The sequence below is a fragment of the Sorex fumeus genome, unplaced genomic scaffold (assembly GCF_029834395.1).
Source record: "Sorex fumeus unplaced genomic scaffold, SorFum_2.1 ptg000008l, whole genome shotgun sequence".
In the NCBI taxonomy this organism is placed as follows: domain Eukaryota; kingdom Metazoa; phylum Chordata; class Mammalia; order Eulipotyphla; family Soricidae; genus Sorex; species Sorex fumeus.
Window position 1 is genome coordinate 88350342 of NW_026606065.1, and position 15080 is coordinate 88365421.

Sequence of the window (15080 nt, forward strand, 5' to 3'; positions counted from 1 at the left end):
TCCAAAATGAATTTAAAATGTCAAAAATTTAAAAAAAGTCGAATCCAACTCAAATCTGTCACAATTAAATTGAGTGACTAAATTATTTGATTTCTTGAATTCTTCTGTTAGAAAAAATAAACTAGAGTGCTTACTTTAAATTTAAAAGGAGAGAAAGAGAAAAATCTAAAGTTTTTATATGCTTTCTCAGAACTTGACTGACTGAAATATTGATTTTTATAACTTTGTTATATAAAGTATTGGTGCTGCTTCTGGGTATTGGACACTGCTTTCAGTGCCCAGAAAAAGTTGAGACACTTCAAAGCATACCTTAACATAACCTGAGAACAAGATTATTTATTTATTTATTCATTCATGAAGGAGTTTATTAATTCAGTCATTGATTAAGCTGATTGAATTGGGCATGAACTCCACATTACTTTTTTTTTATACTGAATCACTCTGAGATACAATTACAAAGCTTTAATGTTCGAGATTCAGCCATACAATGATCGAACACCCATCCCTCCACCAGTGCACACTTTTAACCAACAGTGTCCCCAGTATATCCCCCCCACTCCATCCCAGTCCTCACCTTCCCTCCATGGCAGACAATTTCCCCATTACACTCTCTTTACTTTTGGGCATTATATTTTGCTCAAATTTTCCCACCACTATTCAAGCCTGCCTGCCAGAGGCAGATGCTACATCATTTATTGTCCATTGCTCATTTTGAATGGGGCTGGAGCAATAGCACAGCGGTAGGGCGTTTGCCTTGCATGCAGCCAGCCCAGCCGAGCCAGATTCAATTCCTCTGCCCTTCTCAGAGAGCCCAGCAAGCTACCGGGACTATCTCGCCCACACAGCAAAGCCTGGCAAGCTCCCCGTGACGTATTCAATATGCCAGACACAATAACAAGAAGTCTCAAAATGGAGACGACGTTACTGGGCCCGCTTGAGCAAAATCGATGAACAACGGAAGGAGGACAGTGTTTCTTCTTTGTTTTGCTCATTTTAAATACCATGGGTGCTGCGGCTGCACACTGTGGAATCCTAGATTGTAGATGGTTGGGTTCCAGAGACATTTCTGTAGGGCACCAATCCATTTTGGGATTCAGTTGGGCATCTCTGGGCCAGGGCTGGTGGTGCGCTAAGATGGCTTCCAGAGGCACATTGTGGGGGTGACAGCCAGGCCAACAAGTGTGCAGGGAGCTAGGGAGGGCAGCCCGGCCTCTCTGCTGCCATGCGGCATGGAGATTTAGTAAGATAATTTAAATGTGTCCTTTATGAGTTTCCTTATCCTCTACCCTTCAATAATATTGTCATGTTCACTGGAGCCAGAATGCTGTAGTAAATTCTATGAATGATTTAAGATGATCAAAAAATACTGATATTTTTATACCTATAGATATTTTTATGAAAGTCAGTAATACTAGTTTCTAAAATCACGGTGATTGGCACAACTCTAAATCTACTAAAAACCACTGAATTGTATACAGTGAATGGGTGTATTGTATCATACGTGAACCATCTCAAAAGAGTTATTTAAAATTTTCTAACTATACCAACAGACTCAGAACCTCTCAACTTTGAAAACTCTATCTAATCTATGCTGTTCTGTTTATGACTACAGAAGTCTGTGGCCCAATGACATCTTCGGGAGCAGTTCTGATGATGAGGTCCAGACACTACTGAATATTTATTTCCGTCATCAAACTCTGGGACAAACGGGTACTTATGCACTGGTGGGGTCGAATCAGAGCCTGACTGAAATCTGCACCAAGCTGATGGAACTGAATATGGAGATCCGGGACATGATCCGCAGGGCCCAGAGTTACCGAGTCCTCACTGCTTTTCTTCCAGACTCCAGTGTTTCCGGCACTAGTCTCTGACAGGAGCCCCCCAACCCCCATGGCTTCCAGACTGGATGTGCTGCCATGCTGGGGTGACATCATTCAGTGTCTTCTCAGCCTTCAGAAGGCTTGGTCAGACTGTTCTCCCTCTTGTCACCTGTAGGACTTTTCCTGTAGAGGATGAGAGGACTTCCAATGCGTAGCAATACTCTAAGAACCAAGGTAGTATAGAACATTCTGGAACAGACTCCATCCGTCATATTATGTGGCACATATGTGTTATCATTTTACTGAGCAGATGCAAACTCACTACTGAAGTGACTCCCATTGCATACCAAAGCCGACTACACTGAACAATACCTTCCTTTGTAGAAACGATTTTAGATTGGCAAAAGTGCAATGTTTTCACTTAAAAAATATTTTGTATTCTAAAATTTGTACATTCGTCTCAACCTTCGTTTATCCTTTTTCTTTTCTTTCTTTCTTTTTTTTTTTTGTGTGTGTGTGTCTGAGGAATAGACAGGCAGAATGAAGCTGGCCACAGAAAACTGTAAGACAGTCTAAAGCTGACAGCCTGTGTATATGAAAAAGGAATTGTAAATGGACAATTTAATGTACACTGTAATTTGAATACAATTGCTATAACTAAAAGGAGCTGCTATGAAGTACCTTTCTTATGTTGCTAGGCTACTGTTTCTGAAAAAGGATCTCTTTGCAGGGGTCTCTGATAAGGACCCTAGCACCAGATATAGTTCAGAGAGATTTTTTTTAAAGACTTTGGCTGCTTTTTACTAGATGGTTGCTTTTATGAGCATATTTATAATACAGAAGGATGAGTGTTACTTTTAACCAATTTGCCACTTTGTAGAAAAAATTCAAAGACATTCATGTTATAAATTTCAGTTCTTTCACCTGTCATGCATGCATATTTTAATAATCCACTTGGGTAGCAGGAAAACAGAATCATGGTAAGATATGAATTGTCACTGTTTCTTAAGAAATGTGATATTTTATTTGTAATGTTTATGTATAGATCATCTTACGTTAAACATAATGTTGTCAAGTGTTAGGTGTGTGCATGGAAATCTTTTGCACATCAAAAGCATATTCAAAGTTTATCTATGTAACTTATTCACTCTGTAAATACATTTAAAGTTTTTGTGATGTAATATTATTGGCTGATGTTCTGTTCAGAACTTCCTTTAGACTAAAAAAATTACAAAATACATACTGACCATGGATTTTATTCCTGGATAATGAAGATGTTTGCCATTGACACACACTTCCTGTTTTGCCTGCAGTTGCCATAGTGACAACCTCAAGAGACGTCATTCATCTGTGTTCCATGTAGCACCCACAGAGGCTGTGTGGCCTCCTGGCCTGAGCCACAAAAGGTATTCTGTAGCCTCTCTCTAAGTGTATACCAACACACAAACAATTCAAGTGAGTCCAAGACAAATCAGAGACAGATGAGAGTTCTAATTGCCCATAGCCTAATCGGCAAAAGTGCAGTGTTTTCACTAAAGACATTGTGAGATGTCATCAGGTTGTCACTCTTACACTCTTGAACTATACTCTGGAAATGGAAGCATTGTAATTCATAAACCAACCCCCATCTCATCTAAATGTCCCTCAAAAATCAGAAAAAAACATCTCATTTTGACTCTTTCTACTCATTTGTTTCAGCAAACAAGTATTACATGCATTCCTAACAGACAGCAACTGAATCTCCAGCTGTGATTTTCTGCAATAAGCAAGCAACCCAGTCTTCTTGTTTTTTTTTTTTAAATGTCACCACAGATACAACTGTTTTCACTGAAAGAACTTGGGGATATTACTGTAAACATACTCTTTTGATGATTTCTGTTTTGGACTTTCCAGATCTTAATTATTATCTCTGGAAAGTATCTCAAAAAAATTCTATTTCTGTGGATCACCACAATGCCAAGCCACAGAAGCAAAGGCTTGACTGACTTCTCCACAGGCCTTCTTTCTTTTTTTTTATAATGTAGGAGTATTGCTATTTATTCAGCCATTGATTAGGCTATTGAATTGGGCATGAACTCCGCCTTACTTTTTTTTTCTTTTTATAAATTTATTTATTGAATCACTGTGAGAGCAGTTACAAAGCTTTCAGGTCTAAGTCTCAGTCATACAATGATGAAACACCCGTTCGTTCACGAGTGCCCATTTTCCACTACCAAAAACCCCAATATAACCCCCATCCCACACCCTTCCCCTTCCTGTGGGGTAGATGATTTCCACATTACTCTCTCTCTCTACTTTGATTACATTCAATATTTTGACACCAGACTCACCATTATTATTTGGGATTTTACCCCAAGACTCAGATCTGCTGAAAAGGCAACCGGAAACAATTTGTTTTCTATTGCTGATTATGAATAACGTATGATGCCACGTGGCCCCAGTAGTGGCCACATGATTTTGGAATTCCAAAATTTTAACAATTAAATCTGGAGGGATTTCTGCCAAAAGCCACTGGTTTCTTTTTTTTTTAATTTTTATTTATTTATTTATTGAATCACTGTGGGAAAGGTTACAAAGCTTTCAGGTTTAGGTCTCAGTCATGCAAATATCAAACACATTTCCCTTTACCAATACTTATTTTTTTACCATGAAGAACCCCAATAGAACCCCACCCCCCACCCCTCCCAGTCCCTGTGAGGCAGATGAATTCTAGTTAACACTCTATCTGCTTTGATTAGATTCATTGTTTCAATAAAAGATTCACCACTTTTATTTAGAGTTTACCCCCCCCCAAATCAGACATGCTGAAAAAGCATTGTGAAGTGATTTGCTTTCTACAGCTGGGTTGAAGAATTAAATGTTGGTTTTGGATTTAGGCTATTTTACCTATTGACCCTGGAAGTATTTCTACTGAAAGTCAGATAGTTAAGAAATTGGTTTCTGTGTTCTGGAGTCGTGGCCGTGCTGGAGAGCCGCTCGTGGGGGGCAACTGTTGGCCTCGGTAGGACGTGAAGAGCGGACTGAAACGCCCCCCTTCCCATGAGGTTTTAGTCGCCCCCGCACCCCCGGATCATACTTGCTGTCCACAAGGCTCCCATGCGGCCGCCATCCTTCTTTCCAGAGAAGAGAGGGCGAATGAAGCAACACCCTTTCCCCTCCGGGCAGACATAATGGCCTGGATTAACGCATAGTCCTTTCACTTTTCTGCTCCAAGCTGCTGGGTTCTGCATTAAGTCCTTGTGCTTCTGGGGCTGTGGCCGTGCTGGAGAGCCACTCATGGGGGGCAACCGGTGGCCTCGGTAGGGCGTGAAGGATGGACCGGAACGCCCCCCTTCCCATGAGGTTTTATTCACCCCCACACCCCCGGCTCATACCTGCTGTCCACAAGGCTCCTATGCGGCCGCCATCCTTCTTTCCAGAGAAGAGAGGGCGAATGGGGCAACACCCTTTCCCCTCCGGGCAGACATGCTGGCCTGGATTAATGCATAGTCCTTTCACTTTTCTGCTCCAAGCTGCCGGGTTCTGCATTAAGTCCTTGTGTTTCTGGGGCTGTGGCCTTGCTGGAGAGTCGCTCGTGGGGGGCAACTGGTGGCCTCGGTAGGGCGTGAAGGACGGACCGAAACGCCCCCCTTCCCATGAGGTTTTAGTCGCCCCCACACCCCCGGCTCATACTTGCTGTCCACAAGGCTCCCATGCGGCCGCCATCTTTCTTTCCAGAGAGGAGAGGGTGAATGGGGCAACACCCTTTCCCCTCCGGACAGACATGATGGCCTGGATTAACGCATAGTCCTTTCACTTTTCTGCTCCAAGCTGCCGGGTTCTGCATTAAGTCCTTGTGCTTCTGGGGCTGTGGCCGTGCTGGGGAGCTGCTCGTGGGGGGCAACTGGTGACCTCGGTAGGGCGTGAAGGACAGACCGGAACGCCCCCCTTCCCATGAGGTTTTAGTCGCCTCCACACCCCCGGCTCATACCTGCTGTCCACAAGGCTCCCATGTGGCCGCCATCTTTCTTTACAGAGGGAGGATGGCGGAAGGGAGCAACACCCTTTCCCCTCCGGCAGACTTGATGGCCTGGATTAACGCATAGTCCTTTCACTTTTCTGCTCCAAGCTGCTGGGTTCTGCATTAAGTCCTTGTGCTTCTGGGGCTATGGCTGTGCTGGAGAGCCGCTCGTGGGGGGCAACTGGTGGCCTCAGTAGGGCGTGAAGGACGGACCGGAACGCCCCCCTTCCCATGAGGTTTTAGTCGCCCCCACACCCCCAGCTCATACCTGCTGTATGTATCCCATACGGCCGCCATCCTTCTTTCCAGAGAAGAGAGGGCGAATGGGGCAACACCCTTTCCCCTCCGGGCAGACATGATGGCCTGGATTAATGCATAGTCCTTTCACTTTTCTGCTCCAAGCTGCTGGGTTCTGCATTAAGTCCTTGTGTTTCTGGGGCTGTGGCCGTGCTCCAAACTTAACTCTGATTTTCAGGGAGAAAGGTTGGGTGGTTTACTTCCCATTGATTACTTTGTATATAGAGAGATGTCGTGCGGCCGCATAAGCAGCCGCACGGTTTTGAGAAAAAGTCCTAGTTCCCGCATACTCGAGCTGTGCTTGTAGAGGCTTCTGGTCACCAGGGTTCCATCTGGGGGAGGCGGGATACGGTACCTACCCCATTTGGGACTTGCCGGTGATCTCGGCTCTTTTTGGAACCTGTTTTTTTTTTTTTCCCCTCCGGGATCTGTGGTTCCCGCCCTCCATGTGGTCCTTCTCTTAGGCTGTATGTTGTCAAGCCACTGGTTTCTGAAATTTGTTTCTGAGTCTCTGGAATCATGGCCATTAAGCAGCTTGATCAGGAGCCAGGAAGGCCATTCATGGGTGGTGAGTTGGGGTCTCATTTGGGTGAGGAGAAAAGGGCCGGCTCCACCCCCATCCCATGAAGCCCCATGCGTCTCATCACTGCAGGTCCAAACCTGATTGTCCAATGGCCTCTGGAGGATAGCAGCCACCCAGCCACCAAGAGGGAGCAGGTGAGGGAACAGCACCCTTTCCCCACTGGGGTGGCCCATCGCTGGTAACCTACTGCAGGGACTGGATGCATTTCTGCCAAAAGTCGCTGGGTTCCAAGATTTGTCTCTGAGTCTCTGGGATCATGGCCGTTAAGCAGCTTGATCAGGAGCCACAGACGCTGTTCATGGACGGCAACTCGGGGTCTCGTTGGGGCAGGGAGGAAAGGGCTGGCTCTACTCCCATCCCATGAAGCCCAGAGTGTCTCATTACTGTGGGCCCAAACCTGACTGTCCAATGGCCCTTGGAGGATGGCAGCCACTGAGCTGCCAGGGATCCACAAGGTTTCTAACAGAGAGCTTCTACCCTTCTTATAATCTATTATCATAGAAAGCAAGCAGGATTTTTTTTCTCTTAATTTTTAAGAAAGGATTTGGTGAATGTGAAAGATTTCTTCTTTTTCTTTCTTCACATCCTCTCTTTGAATAGAGATTGGAGATACTGTGTGAGAGGAACAGGGGGAGCCATTAAAGCTTCCCTAGCTCACCTGAGCCCAGCAGTAATTTTAGATCTACCAATCAATTGTACTGTGCCTCTGATATGAAAGCATTGATTTTTCACTTTGCCAGGGATACAGAGTAAGGAGTACAGCTCGCTAACTCTCTCCCAAAGGAGAAAAAGTAATTATATTAAAGGTGCTCCCATAATAACACAAATGCCTCTGTATATCTCAGTACTGTTCAGAATCAAAATAGGATATACCTTTTGTTCACTGGGAGAGCAGAGCAATTCAGATAGGTTCACAGTAAACAAGTGTAACTTGATTGAACTTAGTCTGCGAAAAGAATGTCTTAGAAAAGGCACCATTCATTTTAGAGGCATTCAATGACTTATTCTCACCACTAGGTGAGAATATTTAGTAAATGTATTCATGTAGTTATGAAACGAAGATTTTATTTAACTGGTCTTAAGGCTCTTTTGGTTCCAAATCTTGACAAACACCATTTTTTTATAATTTATTTATTTATTTATTAAATCACTGTGGGAAAAGTTACAAAACTTTCAGGTTTAGGTCTCAGTCATGCAAATATCAAACACATTTCCCTTTACCAATACTTATTTTTCACCACGAAGAACCCCAATAAACCCCACCCCCTACCCCTTCCAATGTCTGTGAGGCAGATGAATTCTAGTTAACACTATCTATTTTGACTAGATTCATTGTTTCGATAAAAGATGCACCATTATTATTTAGAGTTTAACCCCCAAATCAGATATGCTGAAAAAGCATTGTGAAATGATTTGCTTTCTACAGCTGGGTTCAAGAATTAAATGATGGCGCACGGCCACAATAGCGGCCTCGCGGTTTTGGATTTCTGCTATTTTACTTATTAACCCTGGAAGTATTTCTACTGAGAGTCAGATAATTAAGAGATTGGTTTCTGCGCTCTGGAGCCATGGCCGTGCCAGAGAGCCGCTCTTGGGGGGCAACTGGTGACCTCGGTAGGGCGTGAAGGACGAGCCGGGAACGCCTCCCTTCCCATGAGGGACAAACACCATTTTTAAGCAATTGATAGATTTACATAGAAAACGAAGGTATCTTTAGTCGGATTATGTCTGCTCCCAAATATGTGACTAAAGAACTTAACATTAGTGTTCACAGTGAATTTCACAATCTGTTAATTATATCTCAATAAAACAATTTAATTTGGGGGTACACTTAGATTTAATACTTGAATACCTATAATGAACTGCCTTTTTTTTCCTTTGCTGAATATATGTTGTACATTCACTTATCATAAGGCAACTTCAAGGTATATTGCAGTTAAAACAAGTGATGTCCTATTTTCAAAATGCTTTCAAAATTTTTTATTTTTTTTTCAAATATTTTGGGTCATACCCTGCAATGCTCAGGGTTTACTCCTGGCCTGCACACAGGAATTAGTTCTGGTGGTGCTAGGGAACCTATGGGATGCCAGGGATTGAACCCAGGTCAGCTGCGTGCTTACATTTTACTGGGAGAAGTATTTGTCTATTCCAAGGGGTGTCAAGTGTCTTGGAAAACAAGGAGATAAAGAACAACAGAGATAGTCATGCAACTCTAGAAAAGGGGCCAAAGGAAACTTTCTGATACAGCAACATCTGAGCAGAGGCATGAACAAAGTGAGAAAAGAGCATTCCAGCCAAAGGGAAAAACAAGGATCCCGGTCAAATGAGTAAAGACGAAAAAAGTCAGAGGGGCAAGAAGAGTTGCATGGGCCAGGCAGAACTTGGTTCTTCACTGGGAAAAGTGGAAATAACCTGGATGTCGGAGAGAAGGGCCATGGTTTTCTTAAAAAGATCATTCCTCAGAGAGGTAGCTGAACAGGCTGGTGCACATGCTTTGCAGGTCTGAGACTCTTTCATCCCTGACACTGCATGGTGCCCAGGCACCACCTGGAATGACCTCCAAGCACAGAGCTGGGAGTAACCTCTGAGCACCTCCAAGTGTGTCTCCCAGGAAACACACACTGAACACACACATTTGGTGCAATGAAAAGGTTCTGGAAGGAGAGTGGTGGTGATTTTATCACATTGCAAATATACTTTATAACACTTAATTGTGTACCTTAAAAATGGCAAATTTCATGCTTAGACACATTACCACAATAAAAACACTTTGATTCTGCTTGAGGGCCATACCCAGCAGTGCACAGGGGCAATTCTTTTTTTTTCTTAAATTTTTATTAGTGAAACACCATGAGGTACAGTTGTAGACTTACAAATTTTTGTGCTTGGGTTTCAGTTATACAATGATCCAGTACCCATCCCTCCACCAGTGCCCATTCTCCATCATTTACATTTTTTTAAAATTTTTTTTTGTTTCTTTCTTTTTTTTTTACAGTTGTAGATTTACAATTTTTTGTGCTTGGGTTTCGATTATACAATGATCAGATACCCATCCCTCCACCAGTGCCCATTTTCCACCACCATGGATAATATCCCCCCACCCCCATCCCCCCATCCCCCCCTGCCTCTGTGGCAGGGCAATCCCCTGTGTTCTCTCTCTCCTTTTGGGTATTGTGGTCTGCAAAAGAGGCATTGAGTAGCAAACATGTTCAGTCCATAGTCTACTTTCGACATGCATCTCCCCTCCTGGGAGGATCCTCCAAACACCCTTTATTTATTGCTCCCTTCTCTATCTGAACTGCCCTTTCCTCTAGGATACCCGGCTGGCCTCTAAGTTATGGAGTAATCCTCCTGGTGCTGATCTCAGCTATTCTTGGGTATTAATCTCATTCTTTGTTACTTTATATCCCCCAGATGAATGCAATCTTTCTATGTCTATCCCTCTCTTTCTGACTCATTTCGCTTAGCATGATACTTTCCATATTGTACCACTTGTATGTAAATTTCATGACTTCATCTTTTCTAACAGCTACATAGTACTCCATTGTGTAGATGTACCAAAGTTTCTTTAACCAGTCATCTGTTCTTGGGCATTCAGGTTTCTTCCAGTTTCTGGCTATTGTAAAGAGAGCTGCAATGAACAAACAAGTGCATACGTCACTTCGACTATACATTTTTGCCTCTCTGGGATATATTCCCAGGAGTGGTATTGCTGGGTCAAATGGGAGCTCAATTTCTAATTTTTTGAGAATCGTCCATACTGTTTTCCAGAAGGGCTGAACCAGTCGACATTCCCACCAACAGTGAAGGAGTGTCCCTTTCTCGCCGCATCCACGCCAGCATAGGTTGCTTTTGCTCTTTTGAATGTGGGCCAGTCTCTGAGGTGTGAGATGGTATCTCATTGTGGTTTTGATCTGCATCTCCCTGATGATTAATGATGTAGAGCATTTTCTCATGTGCTTTTTTGCCCCAGGGGCAATTCTTGGCTCTGTGCTCAAGAGTGACCTCTAGTGACTTCAACTACTCTGACATTTCCAGGAAATGCAAAATCCTTTGGATAACTGACACAGAAACTTTTTCTTAGTATTTTTAACTTTTCACTGCCAGAGATGTCTTGGCTCTTCTCTGCTCCTCTGTGGCCACTTACCAATTTCACGGCTGTACTAAGACCCATCAAAACTGATAAGTGCACTGGCTACAGTCACAAACTTCTCCATCCCACTTGGGAGTTTTGCAATTCTCCCAGCCCACCCTTCCTGATTAGTCTTCTTCTATCATGAAGAACCATCTGTAAGTGTTGGTGTTCTTACTACTGCCTGTCATCTATCTTCAGTCTTCATCTTAACAAATTTAAATTTCATGGATTATAGATATCTCAGTCCCATCCTAACTGGTTAAAATACGATCCACTCTTTCCAGAATTGCCAACAAAGAACACAATTGCAACTCTGCCTGTCTCACATGCACCAGATCTTGAAATAAACTATCAGTATAAATAAACTATACAGTAAAATTTTACTTCCTGAAAATGTCAAATTCCAGGAAGATAACGATCTTCCTATCTCTTTTCCTTTCTATTTACCTCAGCTAATAACTTTCCCTTTACAAAGCCTTCTCTTGCAAACATCTCCTTCCTTTGCTGTGCCATTAAAATCTCTACTGAATAAGTCCTATCATACAAAATTATTCAGTACCTCTTTTACCCAAATTCCCTTATAGCTATCACTTTTTTCTGCTTCTAAAAAGCAAAAATTTTCTGAAAAGTATTCTCTATTCTCTGCCCTCTATAACCTCAGTTCCACTAAAATTTCTTTTTAAGGTCACCTTTGTGTCACTAAATCCAATGGACAATCATCTTTCTTACTCACAACAGAATATGACCCAATGAATCATTCTATCTCAGAATATCGACCTATCTTTGTTTTCATAAAACCATTTCCCCCTATTCATTCCTCTTGACCTCTTTTTTGGGAAAGAATTGAGGGGGCCACAAGGGTTGAAGGGCATACCCAACAGTGCTCAGCATTTATTCCTGGCTCCCTACTTAGCGATCACTCCTGGATTGCTACGCATAGGGCCAGACACCCTGTGGAGGTGGTGAAGGAGAACCATATGCAATGCCAGAGATGCCATTAGACTTCCTCTTTTATCTACCTTCTTACTTATTGTTAACCAGTGTGATCAAGTTACCAGCAACATTAATAATGTCTGAGAGCTTGTGAGATTTGCAAAGTCCCAGACCACAGGGCTCCTGGATAAGAACCAAAATCACCAGATAAAACCTGGAACATTGAAGTTTGATAATCATTGCTACAAGTATTGGTACACCCCTGGCCATGTTCTATAATATCCTCCCTCCTAGATGATCCTAGTGAAGCAGGACTGTCATCAACCTTTTTTCTCTTCAAATCTTTCTTCTGAGTCCCAGATATCCTCAATTCAAGATTCATATATCCAGTAGTCTTCATAACCTCTCCATTTGGAAGGCTCACATTTCAATATTGAAGTATTGGAAACAAAATTCACTCAGATATTGCTGTGATTCAGTTTGGTGTTCTTTTACATAATTAGGGTCAGAGACCTATGAGAAGGTTCGGTAAATGTAATTGGTTTTGTTTTGATGGGATTTAGTTTGGTGTTCTTATTATATATAATGAGTATCTTACTTCACACCACTGAGAGACAGGTACTATATTATCCCATTTTACAGATGAGCAATAAAAACAGTACAGGTAACTTGCCCACAATCATACATCTCATAAGTACCATACCCAGGCACTGAAGTTAGGTTATCTCATTCTAGAGCATTTGATCAATCTACAGCTCAAAGTATAATCTAAAAATCATTGTTGGGGCTGGAGAGATAGTACAGTGGTTAGGGCTACACCCACTGTAGATAGTACAGTGCTTGCCTTGCATGCTGCCAAAAAAGCCAGGTTGCATGTGGCAACCTGGACTCTATCTCCTGAATTACACATGGTGTCCTGAGCACCACCCATAGTAATTCCTGACTGCAGAGCTAGGAGTAAGCCCTGAGCATAGCTGGGTTTGGCCCAAAAAACAAAAAATAAACAATTATCTACTTCCCCATCGCCCACTTCAGCCTTATGCCTCCTTTGATTCCCAAACATGACCTTGAATCCATGTAATTCTCTCCATCTTCATGGTCACCACCATTGTTCAAGTCATCCTTCGGCTTATTTGTCCATTAACTTTATCATTCTTCCTCCTGTTCTTTTTAGTATTGCCTCTAATAATTTTTTTAAGTAAGGCTCTGATGTTGAAACTCTTCTTCATGAGCTGCCATGTTCTTGGCTATACCAAGAGGCCTTTGTGATCTGGGCTGTCTTCTTAATTCCCTGCCACATGTTAGCATCATGGCTTCATATTCCTGGGACATACCTACCAAACTCAGTGTTCCCCCCTCAGCATGCAAGTCCAATTTCCATGTAACCTCTTCTCAACCACCTCATCAAAAAGTGTTATCATAGCACCACTTTCTTCTTAGCATTTATTACATCTGAATTTGAGAGAAAATATAAATAACTAAATCTGCAGACTATGTCCTAGTCTGTCTGCCTGGCAACTCATCTTCTATCTCTGCATTTCCTCTTCTCTTTTTGGTTTCTATAAGAGGCAGGAGGGGTTGGGGAGTTGATGTATCATGCTCAAACTGAGAGCCTCCTGCATGCAAGGCATAAGCTGTACTACCGAGCAATATCCCTGGCCTCAGCTCTCCATGTTTTTAGAAGAGATGGGGCTGGAGCCATTGCACAGTAGGTAGGTGCTTGCCTTGCATGCTGCCAACCTCTGTTCAGTCCTCAGAATCTCATATGGGCTTTATAGCACTGTCAGGAGTGATCCCAGAGTGCAGAGCTAGGAGTAATTTCCTGAGCACTGGGGACTGGGGGGGGGGGGGGGGAAGAGAGGAGCAGGGGGGAGGGAGGGAGGTTGTATAAGCCCCTCATGCGTGTGGAGCTGTGTAAACTCCTTTGCAAAGGGATTACACATGAAAGGATGTCCTCCGGCTCTCTTGCCACCCGCATTCGGTGCTCTTTAGCTACATCTCCACCTGGAACGACTTGTTGCCTTGAAAGGTCGAAGGAAGAACAAGGGTCAAGCTGGTTGCTGATTAGATGCAGTTTATTCAATCTCTTGTCTCTCCCAGTTCTGCCCAGACCTCTCTCTAACTCACTCTACAATGCTCTCCATGACTCCTCTCCAATCTACTTGTCCCTCTGTCACCGTCCCTCTGTCTCTCTGTAACCCCGCAATTCTTTTTTTTATGCGGAAAATACTTTAATAGTTATCTGGAAAGATTTTACCATGAGCCAAACAAAAAGAATGCATAGAATTCACAAATTTAGAAATGGGAGAGAGAAAACACTTAGTTAGCAAAAATCACATAATAACGGGAGTTTAAAAATATTTCTTGTATTGAGGAATTGAGATAAAGAATAGGTGAACAGGTACAAAATAAAGACATGTAATAGATTTCAGAAAATTCAACTTGCTTTTGTATAAAGCAATAAGCACTTAGATTCTGATAATAGAATTGTAGCTATTAGAGGAAAATAGAATTAGGGGATATAAAATGGGTCATGGGAATCATTTGTATAGTGGGTATAAGACTCAGACTTCAGGTGATTGTCATAATGCAGACTACAAAGAAACATAAAAGCATAAAGTTATACATCTGAACACAGGAACATAAAATCATAAATCTATACATCTGAATCTTCAAACAATGGAGAGATGTTTAATTCCAAACATTCAAGCAAAAAATAAAGAAACAAAAGTCAATTTGGTGAGTCATTGTTAAAGGACCTAAGAAACTGGCATTAAGTGTGAGCTCATGTTTTCTCTAGGAAATAAACTGTAACTATTGGAGGGTTGCTATCTTTATATATATATATATATACACTGATGAGCATATATTCTGACAGTCAAGGGCATTTCAAAACACTTAAAAGTGAGTTTAAGAAAATACGGAAGTTTTCATACAATTGCTTTTCTCTAGAAAATATGGATATACTGAAGAATAAATATATAACACTCTGACAGCCATAAATACAATGATATAAATATAGATACGGCTAAGGCTGGAGATAGAAACAGGGATACAGAGTGGACATTGAAACAGTTATTCTGGCAAAGTTTTCTTCGCAATTTTTTTCTTCCCATTGCATCCATCTCCTTTATCTCTGTCTTGTCTTACTCTCCCTTCCCATCCTCTCCCCAGCTGCTCTCTTTCTTCTCTCTCACCATGCCTCCCAAACCACTCCTCCCCACAGGAAATGCAATCAAAATGTCACCTCCCCACCCCCCTGCCCCATCTTGCTCACAAGGGCAAGAGTTCAGGTACAAGTCCAATTGCCTG

At 42.4% G+C, this 15080-nt stretch overlaps 1 protein-coding gene across 4 annotated transcripts in view; it reads left to right on the plus strand.

The window, feature by feature from the left end:
* The window catches only part of FRY (FRY microtubule binding protein), a 381871-nt gene extending 378811 nt beyond the window's left edge, over positions 1-3060 (plus strand). For all 4 annotated transcript variants that reach the window (XM_056110039.1, XM_056110037.1, XM_056110038.1 and 1 more), the window contains one exon: positions 1613-3060. In XM_056110039.1, the coding sequence (XP_055966014.1) occupies positions 1613-1871 (259 nt within the window). In that variant the 3' untranslated portion in view covers positions 1872-3060. The remainder of the gene's footprint in view (positions 1-1612) is intronic.
* The last annotated feature ends 12020 nt before the right edge of the window (positions 3061-15080 follow it).